At 34.7% G+C, this 11,150-nt stretch overlaps 1 protein-coding gene and 1 long non-coding RNA gene across 5 annotated transcripts; one reads left to right on the top strand and one right to left on the bottom strand.

Moving 5' to 3' along the window:
- The first annotated feature begins 1,890 nt into the window (after window positions 1-1,890).
- LOC113349069 lies at window positions 1,891-8,068 on the top strand. Of its 4 annotated transcripts, XR_003359929.1 has the most exons (11): window positions 1,891-2,378; window positions 2,846-2,975; window positions 3,640-3,727; window positions 3,961-4,007; window positions 4,183-4,308; window positions 4,564-4,650; window positions 4,747-4,802; window positions 5,221-5,305; window positions 5,959-6,043; window positions 6,378-7,374; window positions 7,635-8,068. It is a non-coding gene; the product is annotated as an uncharacterized LOC113349069 (long non-coding RNA). The 4 variants fall into 4 exon arrangements; XR_003359931.1 differs by lacking the exon at window positions 7,635-8,068 and having other exon boundaries at window positions 1,895-2,378; window positions 3,646-3,727; window positions 6,378-6,704; XR_003359932.1 differs by lacking the exon at window positions 7,635-8,068 and having other exon boundaries at window positions 1,895-2,378; window positions 5,959-6,034; window positions 6,378-6,704.
- Window positions 8,069-9,555: 1,487 nt separating this feature from the next.
- On the bottom strand, window positions 9,556-10,396 carry LOC113349068 (14 kDa proline-rich protein DC2.15-like). The gene has a single exon (XM_026592986.1). The coding sequence runs from the start codon at window positions 10,332-10,334 to the stop codon at window positions 9,861-9,863; it is 474 nt and encodes a 157-aa protein (XP_026448771.1). The 5' UTR covers window positions 10,335-10,396; the 3' UTR covers window positions 9,556-9,860.
- Window positions 10,397-11,150: the final 754 nt, after the last annotated feature.

The following is an 11,150-nucleotide window of genomic DNA, read 5'->3' as shown; positions in this document are numbered from 1 at the left end:
TTGAACCACACGCCAGTACACGTACCGGTATGCGTACTTAGTTCCCGGACCTCTACTAAACCAATCAGTACGCATACGGGTTTGCATACCATGGTTCCCAGACTTGGATTACACATATCCAAGTGTGCATACTATGCTTATATCCGATTGTTCTAAACTCTCATTTCGACCATTGAAACATTCTTGGAAGACGACAATAGCTGTTTCACACAAACTATTAGCTTCAAAACAATTTTCGAGTGATCGAATGATCAATACGAAACATTCTGAGTTTACATCAAATGACCGTCTCACACAAATCATGTAAGATGTTACCAGGCGATTTTCACATGATCATCTTTTGACTTTCGTTAAGAATATAAGATGAACTTGGTTAGCAAAAGCTTACCAACACATATTTCGAGAAATATGTAAGCGAGTTAAACTCAGCTCGAAATATCAAATGTGTATAATAGAAGTCTATGTAACTTGTCTTGGGCTGATGAATGTTGTTCCTATCATGTTGATTTTGATAAATCATTGATTACACAAAAGATCAAGGATATTTTAAGAAGAAGCAAAAGATGTGAGAAAAGTCTCTCTCAGGTTAATGCTTCAGATGATTCAATACAAGAAACATCATCCCAGGTTGTCAAAATCGTGCATACTTCCAATATAATGGAGGTCGGTAGTGATAATACCCTTTAGATTTTGTTCATGTAAAAAATACAAGTAAAGATAGTCAAACAATCACGACATTCTCTCCTCGTTCATCTCACTCTTCTTTCCCATTTCATCTTCTTCTTCTCCATTTTTATTCTAATGTAAAACCCTAAACTAAATATTTCTCAATTTATATTGTTTTCTCTCTAGAAAACTTTAATATAATTTCATCTTAATCTTAATCTGATCTTATTAAAACTCAACCTAGTTTGAATCAAAATATAAATTCATTACCACCCTCTCTTTTTTTGATGCCAAAATTCATGTCCCCCAAACAAGGGTAATCCATTCCAATTTTTATTATTTTTCGGTTTATAATTTGGTAGATATAAATTTTTATCAAGATTGAAAACTTAAATTGTTAAAAAGCTTCTTTGATTTAGTGAATTTATTTATCATCATGGAAAATTCCATTTCTATGGTGAGAAAAAGAGGATCAATATTAGATTTTTGATTTTTTCAGGTTCCTGCAGAGGTATAGACATGATGATTATAATGGTGGGATTAATTGGTTTGAGTTTTTCTTTTAATTGTGGGTTGAGATTTCATATACTCTCATAAGTACTTAAAAGAGAAGTAAATAAACATTAAAAAGAAAAAGAAAGTCGGAAACAATGGAAGAAAAAAGGTCTATTTCCAACCTATAACTTATAAGGTTATAACCTAGCCTAAGTCACGTGTGGGATTATATAATTAATAACCAGTTTTAACTGGTATTTGACTATTATACAGAGATAAGGGTAATAGCTGAGCAAAAAGTTTCTGACATGCAAATGGATTGTGTTGTCCCAAAAAAACCACAACTGAAAATAAAAATTATGAATCCCAAAATAAAAAGTAACTCATTAACGCCTCATTAACCTTTATACTAGTCCTAGTACTTTAAATAAAGGTTTATGTGTTTTCACACATATTAAGAAAAAGCAAAGCGATTATAAATTTTCCAAATCTATCATCGTTAATACTTCCTAAAGTATAGTTTTTAATTCATAAATTCTACTGTAAATTTGTAATCTAATGGATTATTTAAGAACTTCATTTGAGAAATTGAGCTTATATCTAACTTCTTTAAAATCTTAAACTCCTTAGGCTCCACGTTGAACGGTGACCGTCACCCTCTCACAGAATTGCCCCGTTTCACTTTTCCTCGAGGAGAGAAAAAAGAGGAATTCCCTCACAAAATATAACCAATTTTGTGTTTGGCTCACAAAACATAGAAACAAAAAAACAAAACGAAAAAAAATCGAGAGACAAAAAACCTAAAAAAAAATCTTCGTCTTCGTGATAAAAGCAGTGGTTGTTGCTGCTGATTCAGATCGAGAAATAGGCAGAGATTGAGAGATGAAAGCGACAGATTAAGAGTTAATCAGAAATTCTGAACATCTCGATGGTGTTCGATTAAAGAGTTGATGGTCTTATGGATGATGTTTCGATCGGTGTTTGGTGATTTAGGGTTTAAGAAGAAATTGCAGATGAACAGGAATCCGAGCTGAAATTGATATGGGTTTCTCGAGATAAGGGTTATTGAGAACTGAGATTGATGATTTAGGAGAATTGAATAATTTCAGAAACTAGGGTTTGGTTTCCTAGCTCTAATCTTATTTGTTTCCTAGCTCTAATCTTCAAGAGCATCATCCTTCTGAGATTTTCTATCGGTTTATTTATTTATACTTCAGGTATTTGCTATATTTTTAGGTTTTCTTTTTGATTCTCTCTTTATACTGTTCTTATTGTTGATTTTTTTCTGTTAATAATTGTTTGTCCAGTTTATTTACAGATGTGATTTTGGCTGAAGCTTTATTTACATGATTGTTAAATCTAACCCTTTTTTCTGTTCCCGCTTCTTCCCCATTCTCAACTATAGAGAAACTGTAGCATTCCTATAAAAAGTTTTGATTTTCATATGACTCTCCAAAGAGCTATAAGGGTAAACCAAGGCCAATTGAATACCAATTGACTCTATAGTTCCAATTAAAGTTTCAGCAATTTTCCAACATGTAAATTTCTCGAGTTTCAGGCAGTTTTTTAGAAATTTATTTTGCTTAGGGTTTTTGAATCTGATTACTTTTATATGGTTTAGTGTTTCGTGCTTTTTCTTTTATTTTTGCACTGATTGTTCTTTTTTTTTTCGCTGAATCTGTAGGTGATGCAATCAAGTGTGATTTGGGGGTTTAATGGATTTAACTCCTACAACAACATATACTTCAATGCTTGATATAGCCTTTTCTCTGTCCAATATTGTGCCTTCGATTGTTTAGGATGTATTCATCTTGGTGAGAATTCTAGACCTTGGATTTTTATTCATTAAGATATGCGAAAAGAATAGGGTTCACAACTAATCAATATTGATTATTTACAGATGTGATTTTACAATTATGGTTATACGTTAAAGAATTCTAGACCTTGGATTTTCTTTCCTCCTGAGATACAACTGGATTGTTTAGGTCATGTTAAGTCAGCACTAACTTTACTTTGTCTGAGTTTAGGTCATATATGGTTTGCTCGAAAAAATGTCTAATAGATAAGGGAATAGAATTAAGGGAAAAATTGTCTAATTGTCTAGGAGAATTAATTAGTAAATTTTGGCAGTTTATCTATCTTTGCTTTAGTTTTGGACAGAAATTTTAGGGAAAAGCTAGATGAACTCAGTTAGTATTGCCAAATTTCAAAAATTTTACACCTCATGTTTTTCTCAGTGTTGCATTGTTTTTACCCTTATTAATTAGGTGCAATTAGTGGGAGTGAACTGGGTTCAGAAATGTTGTTGTCTAATTTATACTTCTTGGATGAAAACATGGGTCTACAACGAGAGTTAGTTCTGTTTAATGTCATATGAGCCCAGAAAAAACTTAAATGTATATGATTCCATTTTGCATCAACTCTATAATCGAATTGTTTCTTAATTTATTTGGATCTGATTTGAAATTTTAAGAATAGTTTCAGAAAAGGGTCGACCAACCATGGACTAGAGTCTGGATCAAAAGGATGAAAATGATTTTGAGTACTTGGTACTCTTATTCGACAGGTACGTTGCAATAATCAGAGCATAAAGTTAAGAGGTAAAATAATGCCGGTGGTAGAGATTGGGTTGTTGATGCCAGGTTGGCCTCCTAATCGTTTTGGTTTTGTCCTGATTGTTTTTGGGTTTATTTTGTTCAACTTTATGAAATAGTACGAAAGCTAAGAACTTTATACATATAGGATGGGGTTCTTATGCTGTTAACACCAGATTGTTTGACAGAGTTTTTCTTTTTGCAGACAGTCACTCTGAAGGCGACCTTTTTTTCTTCGACTTCTTCAAAGAGGTAAACTTGCAACTTCATTTGCATATTAGCTCCTAGCTTCCATCTAACAGCTCAAACCCTTTTGTGGATTCAAATTCATTAGCTCATTTTTGTTTTATTGAAACTGTTCTTTTTGTTTCTGTGATTCTAGAGTTTTATTGAACATTTGATTTGCACTTCGGCCTTTTCTCTACAGGTCTGCAGAGTTGTGTATGCTTGGACTTACTATTGGAGCAGCACTAGGTACTGAGCGAGAATACAAGTCCCTTAAATATGTCAAGACCAGCACTAGGGAAAATGTCAAGACCACCAAGGAGGGGAGGTAAAACAACTGTACATTTAGGCTGAGCGAGAATACAAGTCCCTTAGATATGGAGCATTCTTGAGAATGCTTCAAGTAGTTAGACATAACAGTATATGCATGTCTAATTAATTAGTCATTTTGTTTTCATCTGCTTGAGGCTTCCTAGAAATGAAGGGAAGTTGTGGCATCACGTTGAAGTCGCTCACAATTTATTTACAATGTTGCTATCTAGGTCTAATTAATATGTTTTAATTATGTGAGTTTTTTTCGCAGCAATATTGAACCTCAATTCGCAACTGTCAAGTGATGGCTTTGTTGTCCTCAGTTTGGTCTTTGCAGCTATAGTAAGCCCCTGTCCAGGTAACTGAACGAACTTTTGCTTCTCACCAAATTTTCGGCCAGTGTTGATTTTCCTGTTAACATTTTTCCAAAACCTAATTTTCATCCGTGTGCCAGATGCTTTGGTCATGCTACCACCTGTTGCTCCAGGTGCGCAAGCCTGTTAGATACTGGTAATTTTTTGGTTTAGTTTTTTTTTTCTTTTTCATGTGATGTTACAATGCCATACAATAATATCATCACATCCATTGTCATTTGATTTTTTCTGAACAATTCCAATGTTCTGTTGTGTTCAGGCACCGGACAAAAAGTTATATGTGAATTGGAAATATAAGAACTAAAATGAGAAATCTCATAGCATATATAACATTGATTTAAGATGCACGTACATTAACAATTTTTCATTGTTAGCCAAAGCTCTAGAATTATTAATGTGCAAGTGAATATTTGGTATCACTTTTTGTTACTGTTGAGACACCTATTCACATTTTAACTTTTTAACATGCTTTAATTGATGACTTTCGATTAGGAAGTTAATTAGGAAGCATAAATTTTGTTTGCCTAATATGGATTCTTGGGTAAAATTTGCAGGAGTGTTCCATATATTATAGCGTTGAAGTATAAGTGCTGGGCATGTAGAAGAGTCCAGGGAGAACTATGACATTCAAGCAGATGTGTAAGTGCTAGCCATTTTTCAGTGCTCATGTCTCCTGTAGCCTTCCATTTCACAAACTATATCTGTGGAGGATAAAATCAAGTGATCAAGTGAGAAATAAGAGAGAATTGAAAGTTTGTATACAAAAGTGGTAGAGGAAGTTGTGCATGCCGTCATTAACTGGACCAGCAGAAGCTCCACTAGATTTGAATGATCCTAAACCAAAGGCTAAGTCTGATTACTGAGAAACGATGAAGAGTTGCTTCTGTTAAAATCGTAGTAGCTCCAACAGTACAAAACAGTGGATGCTGAAACTATATTTATACTCCAGATAATTGGTAGCTTAAATTTAATAAAAATTCCAAGCTTTATAGTTAGCAAATAAGTAGAGTTTCCGGTTGCATGTTAATTTGAATTTCCAAATCCCAATTAGCTAGAGCTCATAGACCTTATGTAATAAGTTTGTTGAAATAATAAGTCTTGCATGTTGCACTGTTTCAAGTCTTCAGATGCTAATTGATAGTATTTTGATTTTAATTAATCTTTTAACTAAGTAGAACAATAAGGCATCATCTGTCAGGCTCCATTGACTTTGGCTTTAAGCTTGATCAATTAGTTCAATAATGTTTACTTGCTAACTTAAAACTTTTATGGTTTTATCAATGTAAATCCAGGTTTCTTTTCAATCACTTAAAGAAGATAAAGATGTATCTTAAGTACTACATCAATGACAATGGTTATACTATGAAGGTAATCCGGGTAAGATTTTTATGCTTCTTAATTCGAGTTTTTAATTCAGTTTTTGGTATATGTTCAAAAGTTGAAATCGATATACTCTAAAATTTTACTTCCCCTCATATGGGGGTCGAGCTAAACCCTAAAACATGAGGTGATGGAATAAGGCAAGATAGATAATCAACTATACACTACCACCTCCACCTTTCTTCTCCCATCTCTGAGAAACATGGTTTCATCTATATCCTCGAAGACTGGGTTTTACTTATTTAATCTGATTTAATTAATTTTTTTGTCGCAATCATAATTTTTTGTTTAATCATATTTGATTTTTTGTTTGTGTTTTGGTTTTTGTAAGGTTGCTTTTTCTGACAACCAGGGTGGGCTGTCATGTTAAGCATTCCGTCGGTGCATATGAATCCTGCCAAGCACAAATCGAGATAGCAAATACGAGTTTGAGATTCATTAAAAAGGTTATATTATTTTTCAATATGTATAATGTGCAGTCTGTGATGGTGTAATTGAATATTCAAGTTGTTTTTAGATTTGTTTGAATTTGCACATATCTATTCCCTCGACCTGATGTGGTAAGGGTATTTTTGCATTTATGTTGTCTGTGATTACCAGTAGGAATGTATCTAATGCAAGGTGTCTAATTATTATATGGACATGTTATTATGATTTACATTATAACTAATGTTTAAGTGGATGTCTACATTAGTTGCGTCGATCATGCTGGAACTTTAATTCAATTCCATCCCGTTTTGATCCCATATCTATGACTAACGCAAGAAAGTGCATACTTTTTTTTAGACTTAACTCACTGATGCCCTGTTAGTCCTAATATTCATTTCCGTGTAAGGAGGAAGATTGCTACCAGCCCACCAGGGTACGTACCAGTCCTTTTATTTTTCCATGGTAAATGGCGACACATTTTGTGAATATATGCCAACGATTTAGATCTCTTTTTTAGCTCTAGAAACCGGTAACATTTTATAGTGTAAGCATTTAGATTGTGTGGGAGTTGGAAAAGCAAGAGCGATAATTAGTTGCACATAAGGATAATCGTTTAACCTTATATTAATATTCATTTTTCTTTCTTATGCTTACGCGTATTGCGGCAGCCATATCCATTTTCTTCTTTTTAAATGCGTGAACCCTCTTTTGGTATTGTAAAAATGTAAAATCTCTTGTTTCAATTTTTTGTTTAGTACTTTCTCTGTCATGTTGGAGCAAATAGAATTTGTTGTACGTCAGCTTAGAATGCTGGACAGTTTGCAGAAGCCTTGGATGTGACATATGGCATTCCATTTTCGTTGATCTAATTTCAACTTAATCCTCTGGTGCAGGTCAAGGTAATATGATATACTTCCAGTCGCATACTTTGTATTATGGTTTCGGCTATTGTTGATTAATTTCTGAATACAATGGATTATTAAGTGCTACTGCTGCCGTTATCTAAAGATTGCAAAAACATTGATCAATTTCTGAATACTTATGCAAGTCATTAGTTATTGTTGGTTAATTTGATCCATCTTTGTTTGCCATAACGCGGGTTGTAGGTACGAGGATTTTGTATATCATATGTAGTTTAGTAAATTTATTTTTATTATAGGCAAAGAGCCAAAGAGCGGAATAGGCAGAGAGGAAGTCTTTATACTTCTGTTCGTACAAACAGGAGATTTCCTTTCAAGAAAACTGGCAAGGTACCGCAGTTTTTCTTACTTTTTCCTTTCATAATGTAGCTATTCATAGTCTGTAGGCTTCTAATTTGTGCAAATTAAACAAGGCATCGGCAAAGTGTTGGCTTTTGACGCATTTATTTTGAATAATGTTTTACATCTTGGAAGGACTTGGGTGAGGCGAAGCCGAGCTTTACCAAATCAAATAGGGACTTGGGCGAGGCAAAGCCGAGCTTTACCAAATCAAATGGGACTTGGGAGAGGCAAAGCCGAGCTTTACTAAATTAAAAAAAGAGGTTGTGAATTGTGATGCACTGTATTTGTAGTTTGTAGTTGTAGATTGAATTGGTGAACCAAGTTTGCGAAGCTGCCCGGGCGTAGCACGAACACAAAATCTAATTATATTTTAATTTGTATATGATTTATATTATATTATTATATTGAGCTTATATTATATTTGGAGAAAATAGAAAACCTTGAAGTAATATGGGACTTGTAAAAGATCTAAAACCTTCATCTAAACTGAAACGGATGGAGATAAGATAACAATGGCCAACAAAATTTTAGTAGAATTAATTACGAGTCATCACTAGGATTACAAATACTTTACTGATTATCATGTTGTGATGTTCACAAATACTGATTATCCAAAATATATTGGCATAAAATACAATGGATTCCAGCACTGTATCATTGACCAGAAGCCCTTAAATGAAAAACCCCGTAACCATTTTAAATCACCATCGTTATTCAACTAGCTGCCTGTCATTTATCATAAAAAACAATCCCTTAATAATCGTCGTTATCATAAATAATTGGGAACGAGATTAATTATTAAACTTTGATCAAAGAAAGTCAATTGAATTTCATGTTATTATAGAAAAAACGCAATGATAGACAAACCAGGTTGCAGTTGCATTGCACAACTGACGCAGAATCACAAAACTGATGAAATACATACAGACCAAGGGGAAAACATACACAATTTTACATTGAAGTGAAAGGTCGACTATGAAAGAAACATAGGGACAACAAATAATACGATGAGCCGGTATCAACCAGTTGTTTCAGGAGTGCAGATAAGTTAGGGACATCGGTAACCAGGTGGAATCTCCCTGTTACATTTACTAAGAATTAAACTGAGTTTGATGGGAACGACGTGTTCGTTAATTCCTCTTAGAACTTGAAGGGCAGTGCATAAGCAAACGGCAGCTTCAAAATCAAATAAATCATCAACGAGACTGCAACAAGGATTGGTAGGTGGTGTTCCCCAAACAATATCAGCAGCAAAACCATTTAGAAACTTAACACAAGCGCCCAATTTAAGGGTATCGGTTGGGCAGCTAGCATGAACATTAGTTGAAGTCACTGAAATTAAGAAAAGTAGGTATAGAGATAGAAAGAGGGCGGTTGATGTTGAAGCCTTGGAACCCGCCATATCTTAACAGGCTAAAGCTGCTAATTAGTTTGAGATGCCTGTGAGATACAGAGATGAAATTGTGTGTGCTAGAAGATATGGTGAAGCAATGAAGGAACTATAATGTATTTATCAGGAGCTAGAGTAAAACTACTAAAAGACTCGGAGCATAAAAAACTATTGGAGGCCACGTCCTGAATTATTGAGTTAGTGATGGCAGGCACAGGCCTTCTTAGCCAATTCAACTGCCCTCCTCTAAGTTTCCTTTTAATATACTTAACCAGGATGTGTTATTTGCTGTAACTGATTCTATTTCTTAATTTGGTCAGCTGTCTAAGGTTGGGTATTGGAAGAAATTAAAACTTTTGAACAAAAGAAAATGCAGCTACTTTGGACAACTGAAGCAGCAAAAGAGATGAAAAGGTACGTAATTGCTGTTGGAGGAAATTTTCTTGATTATATAGATAGACAATGCAGTATGGATCTCAAATTTGAAAATTTGAATACAGGGGATATGTGACGGATATTTCTTTTATTTTAGATGAAAATAAAAATGATGCAACAAATATTGTAAACAGTTTACAGAACAGGAATACACGCCAATACGGTACTATGAGGAAGACATACAATTCAACAACGAAGTGAAAGGTCTTCTATATGGAAGAAATATACGGACAGCAAATAAAACTGAGCCAACATTAACCAGCGGCTGTTGGTTCAGCCGTTGGGGTTTGCAGATAATTTAGGCACATTTGAAACCAGATGGAATCTTCTTGCCACAAGTATTAACAATTAAACTGAGGTCGACGGCAACATTAAGGTTAATTCCCAAAACTTGAGCTTTAATGGCAGTGCACAAGCAGACAGCAGCTTGAAGATCAGTCAAACCACTAATGAGACTGCAACAAGGAGTGTTAGCTGGGGTTCCAACGACAACGTGCACAATATCATTTAGCAAATTAGCACAAACACCCAATTTTAGGGTATCCCTTGGGCAGCTAACAGGTTTAGTTGATGGCGGGGATTTTGGTGATGAGGGTTTTGATGGCGGCGATTTTGGTGTGGAGGGTTTTGATGGTGTTTTCATTGGAGGGTGTTTAGGTGTCATACTCTTTTTTGGAGGTGGTGGGCATGGAACATAAGTTGAACTCACAAGGGTGAAGAACAGTATGTTTAGAGACAGAAAGAGGACTGCTGGTGTCATGGAAGCCGCCATATCTTAACAGGAGATTCTTAAGCTGCTAATAAGTTTGAGATAAAGAGGATTTTGTGTCTGCTGGATATGTTGAAGTGATACAGGAGACAGGGTATTTATAGATGGAGTTAGTGATAGGATTGAGGCTCTGAGAAGGATAAAAATCCGAAAAAGTGACCCATGTGAAACCATTGTGTATCGGCAACAATGACAATTGCCCGAGACGGAAAGATAGCATATGACCACTTAGGCAACTTGATTGAAAGATATTAGTGCAACTTGTAGGTTATATAGGTCCCTATGGTTTCAAAACTGAGTTGGAATTTTGTTTTGTTTAGTTTGACAGTGCATTAGATTCACTTGATTACAAACAAGAGTTAATGCAGATACAGCTAATGTATAGTGTCCATGTCTGTCCTGTTAAGTTTGCCGGAAGTTATTCCAAGTTGGCTCTTCTTATCCTCAAGAGTATCTGCACTCTAATCTACAGCTTGAGCACTGTGAAACTTAACTCCAAATGCTGCAAATATGCCATATTATTCATTTGCTTTCACATAATTCATGTGCCACATTGAAATATAATGCACATTTTCGTAGGATTAGAACTTCGAACGTACTGATGGAACAACCAAGCGTCTAAACAACTTAGCCGCCAGACATTTGCACGTTCAGATTACTGAAATGAGTTAAACCAGAGAAATGCAAAGCATTGACCCTTTCGACGTTCATGAACTTAAACACATTGTGAAAATAGTAACAAAGTTAGCTTTCTTACCTACCATATAGTTGATTTACAATATCACAAGTTGTGATGGGGAAACCTTGGTTTGTTGTATG

The sequence above is a fragment of the Papaver somniferum genome, chromosome 2, assembly GCF_003573695.1.
Source record: "Papaver somniferum cultivar HN1 chromosome 2, ASM357369v1, whole genome shotgun sequence".
Classification (NCBI taxonomy): Eukaryota; Viridiplantae; Streptophyta; class Magnoliopsida; order Ranunculales; family Papaveraceae; genus Papaver; species Papaver somniferum.
This window is presented reverse-complemented; position numbering and strand designations above follow the sequence as displayed.

What these genes read in the sequence shown, in the direction of transcription:
- LOC113349068 (XM_026592986.1), bottom strand. Translation starts at nt 10,334, where the DNA reads ATGGCGGCTTCCATGACACCAGCAGTCCTCTTTCTGTCTCTAAACATA.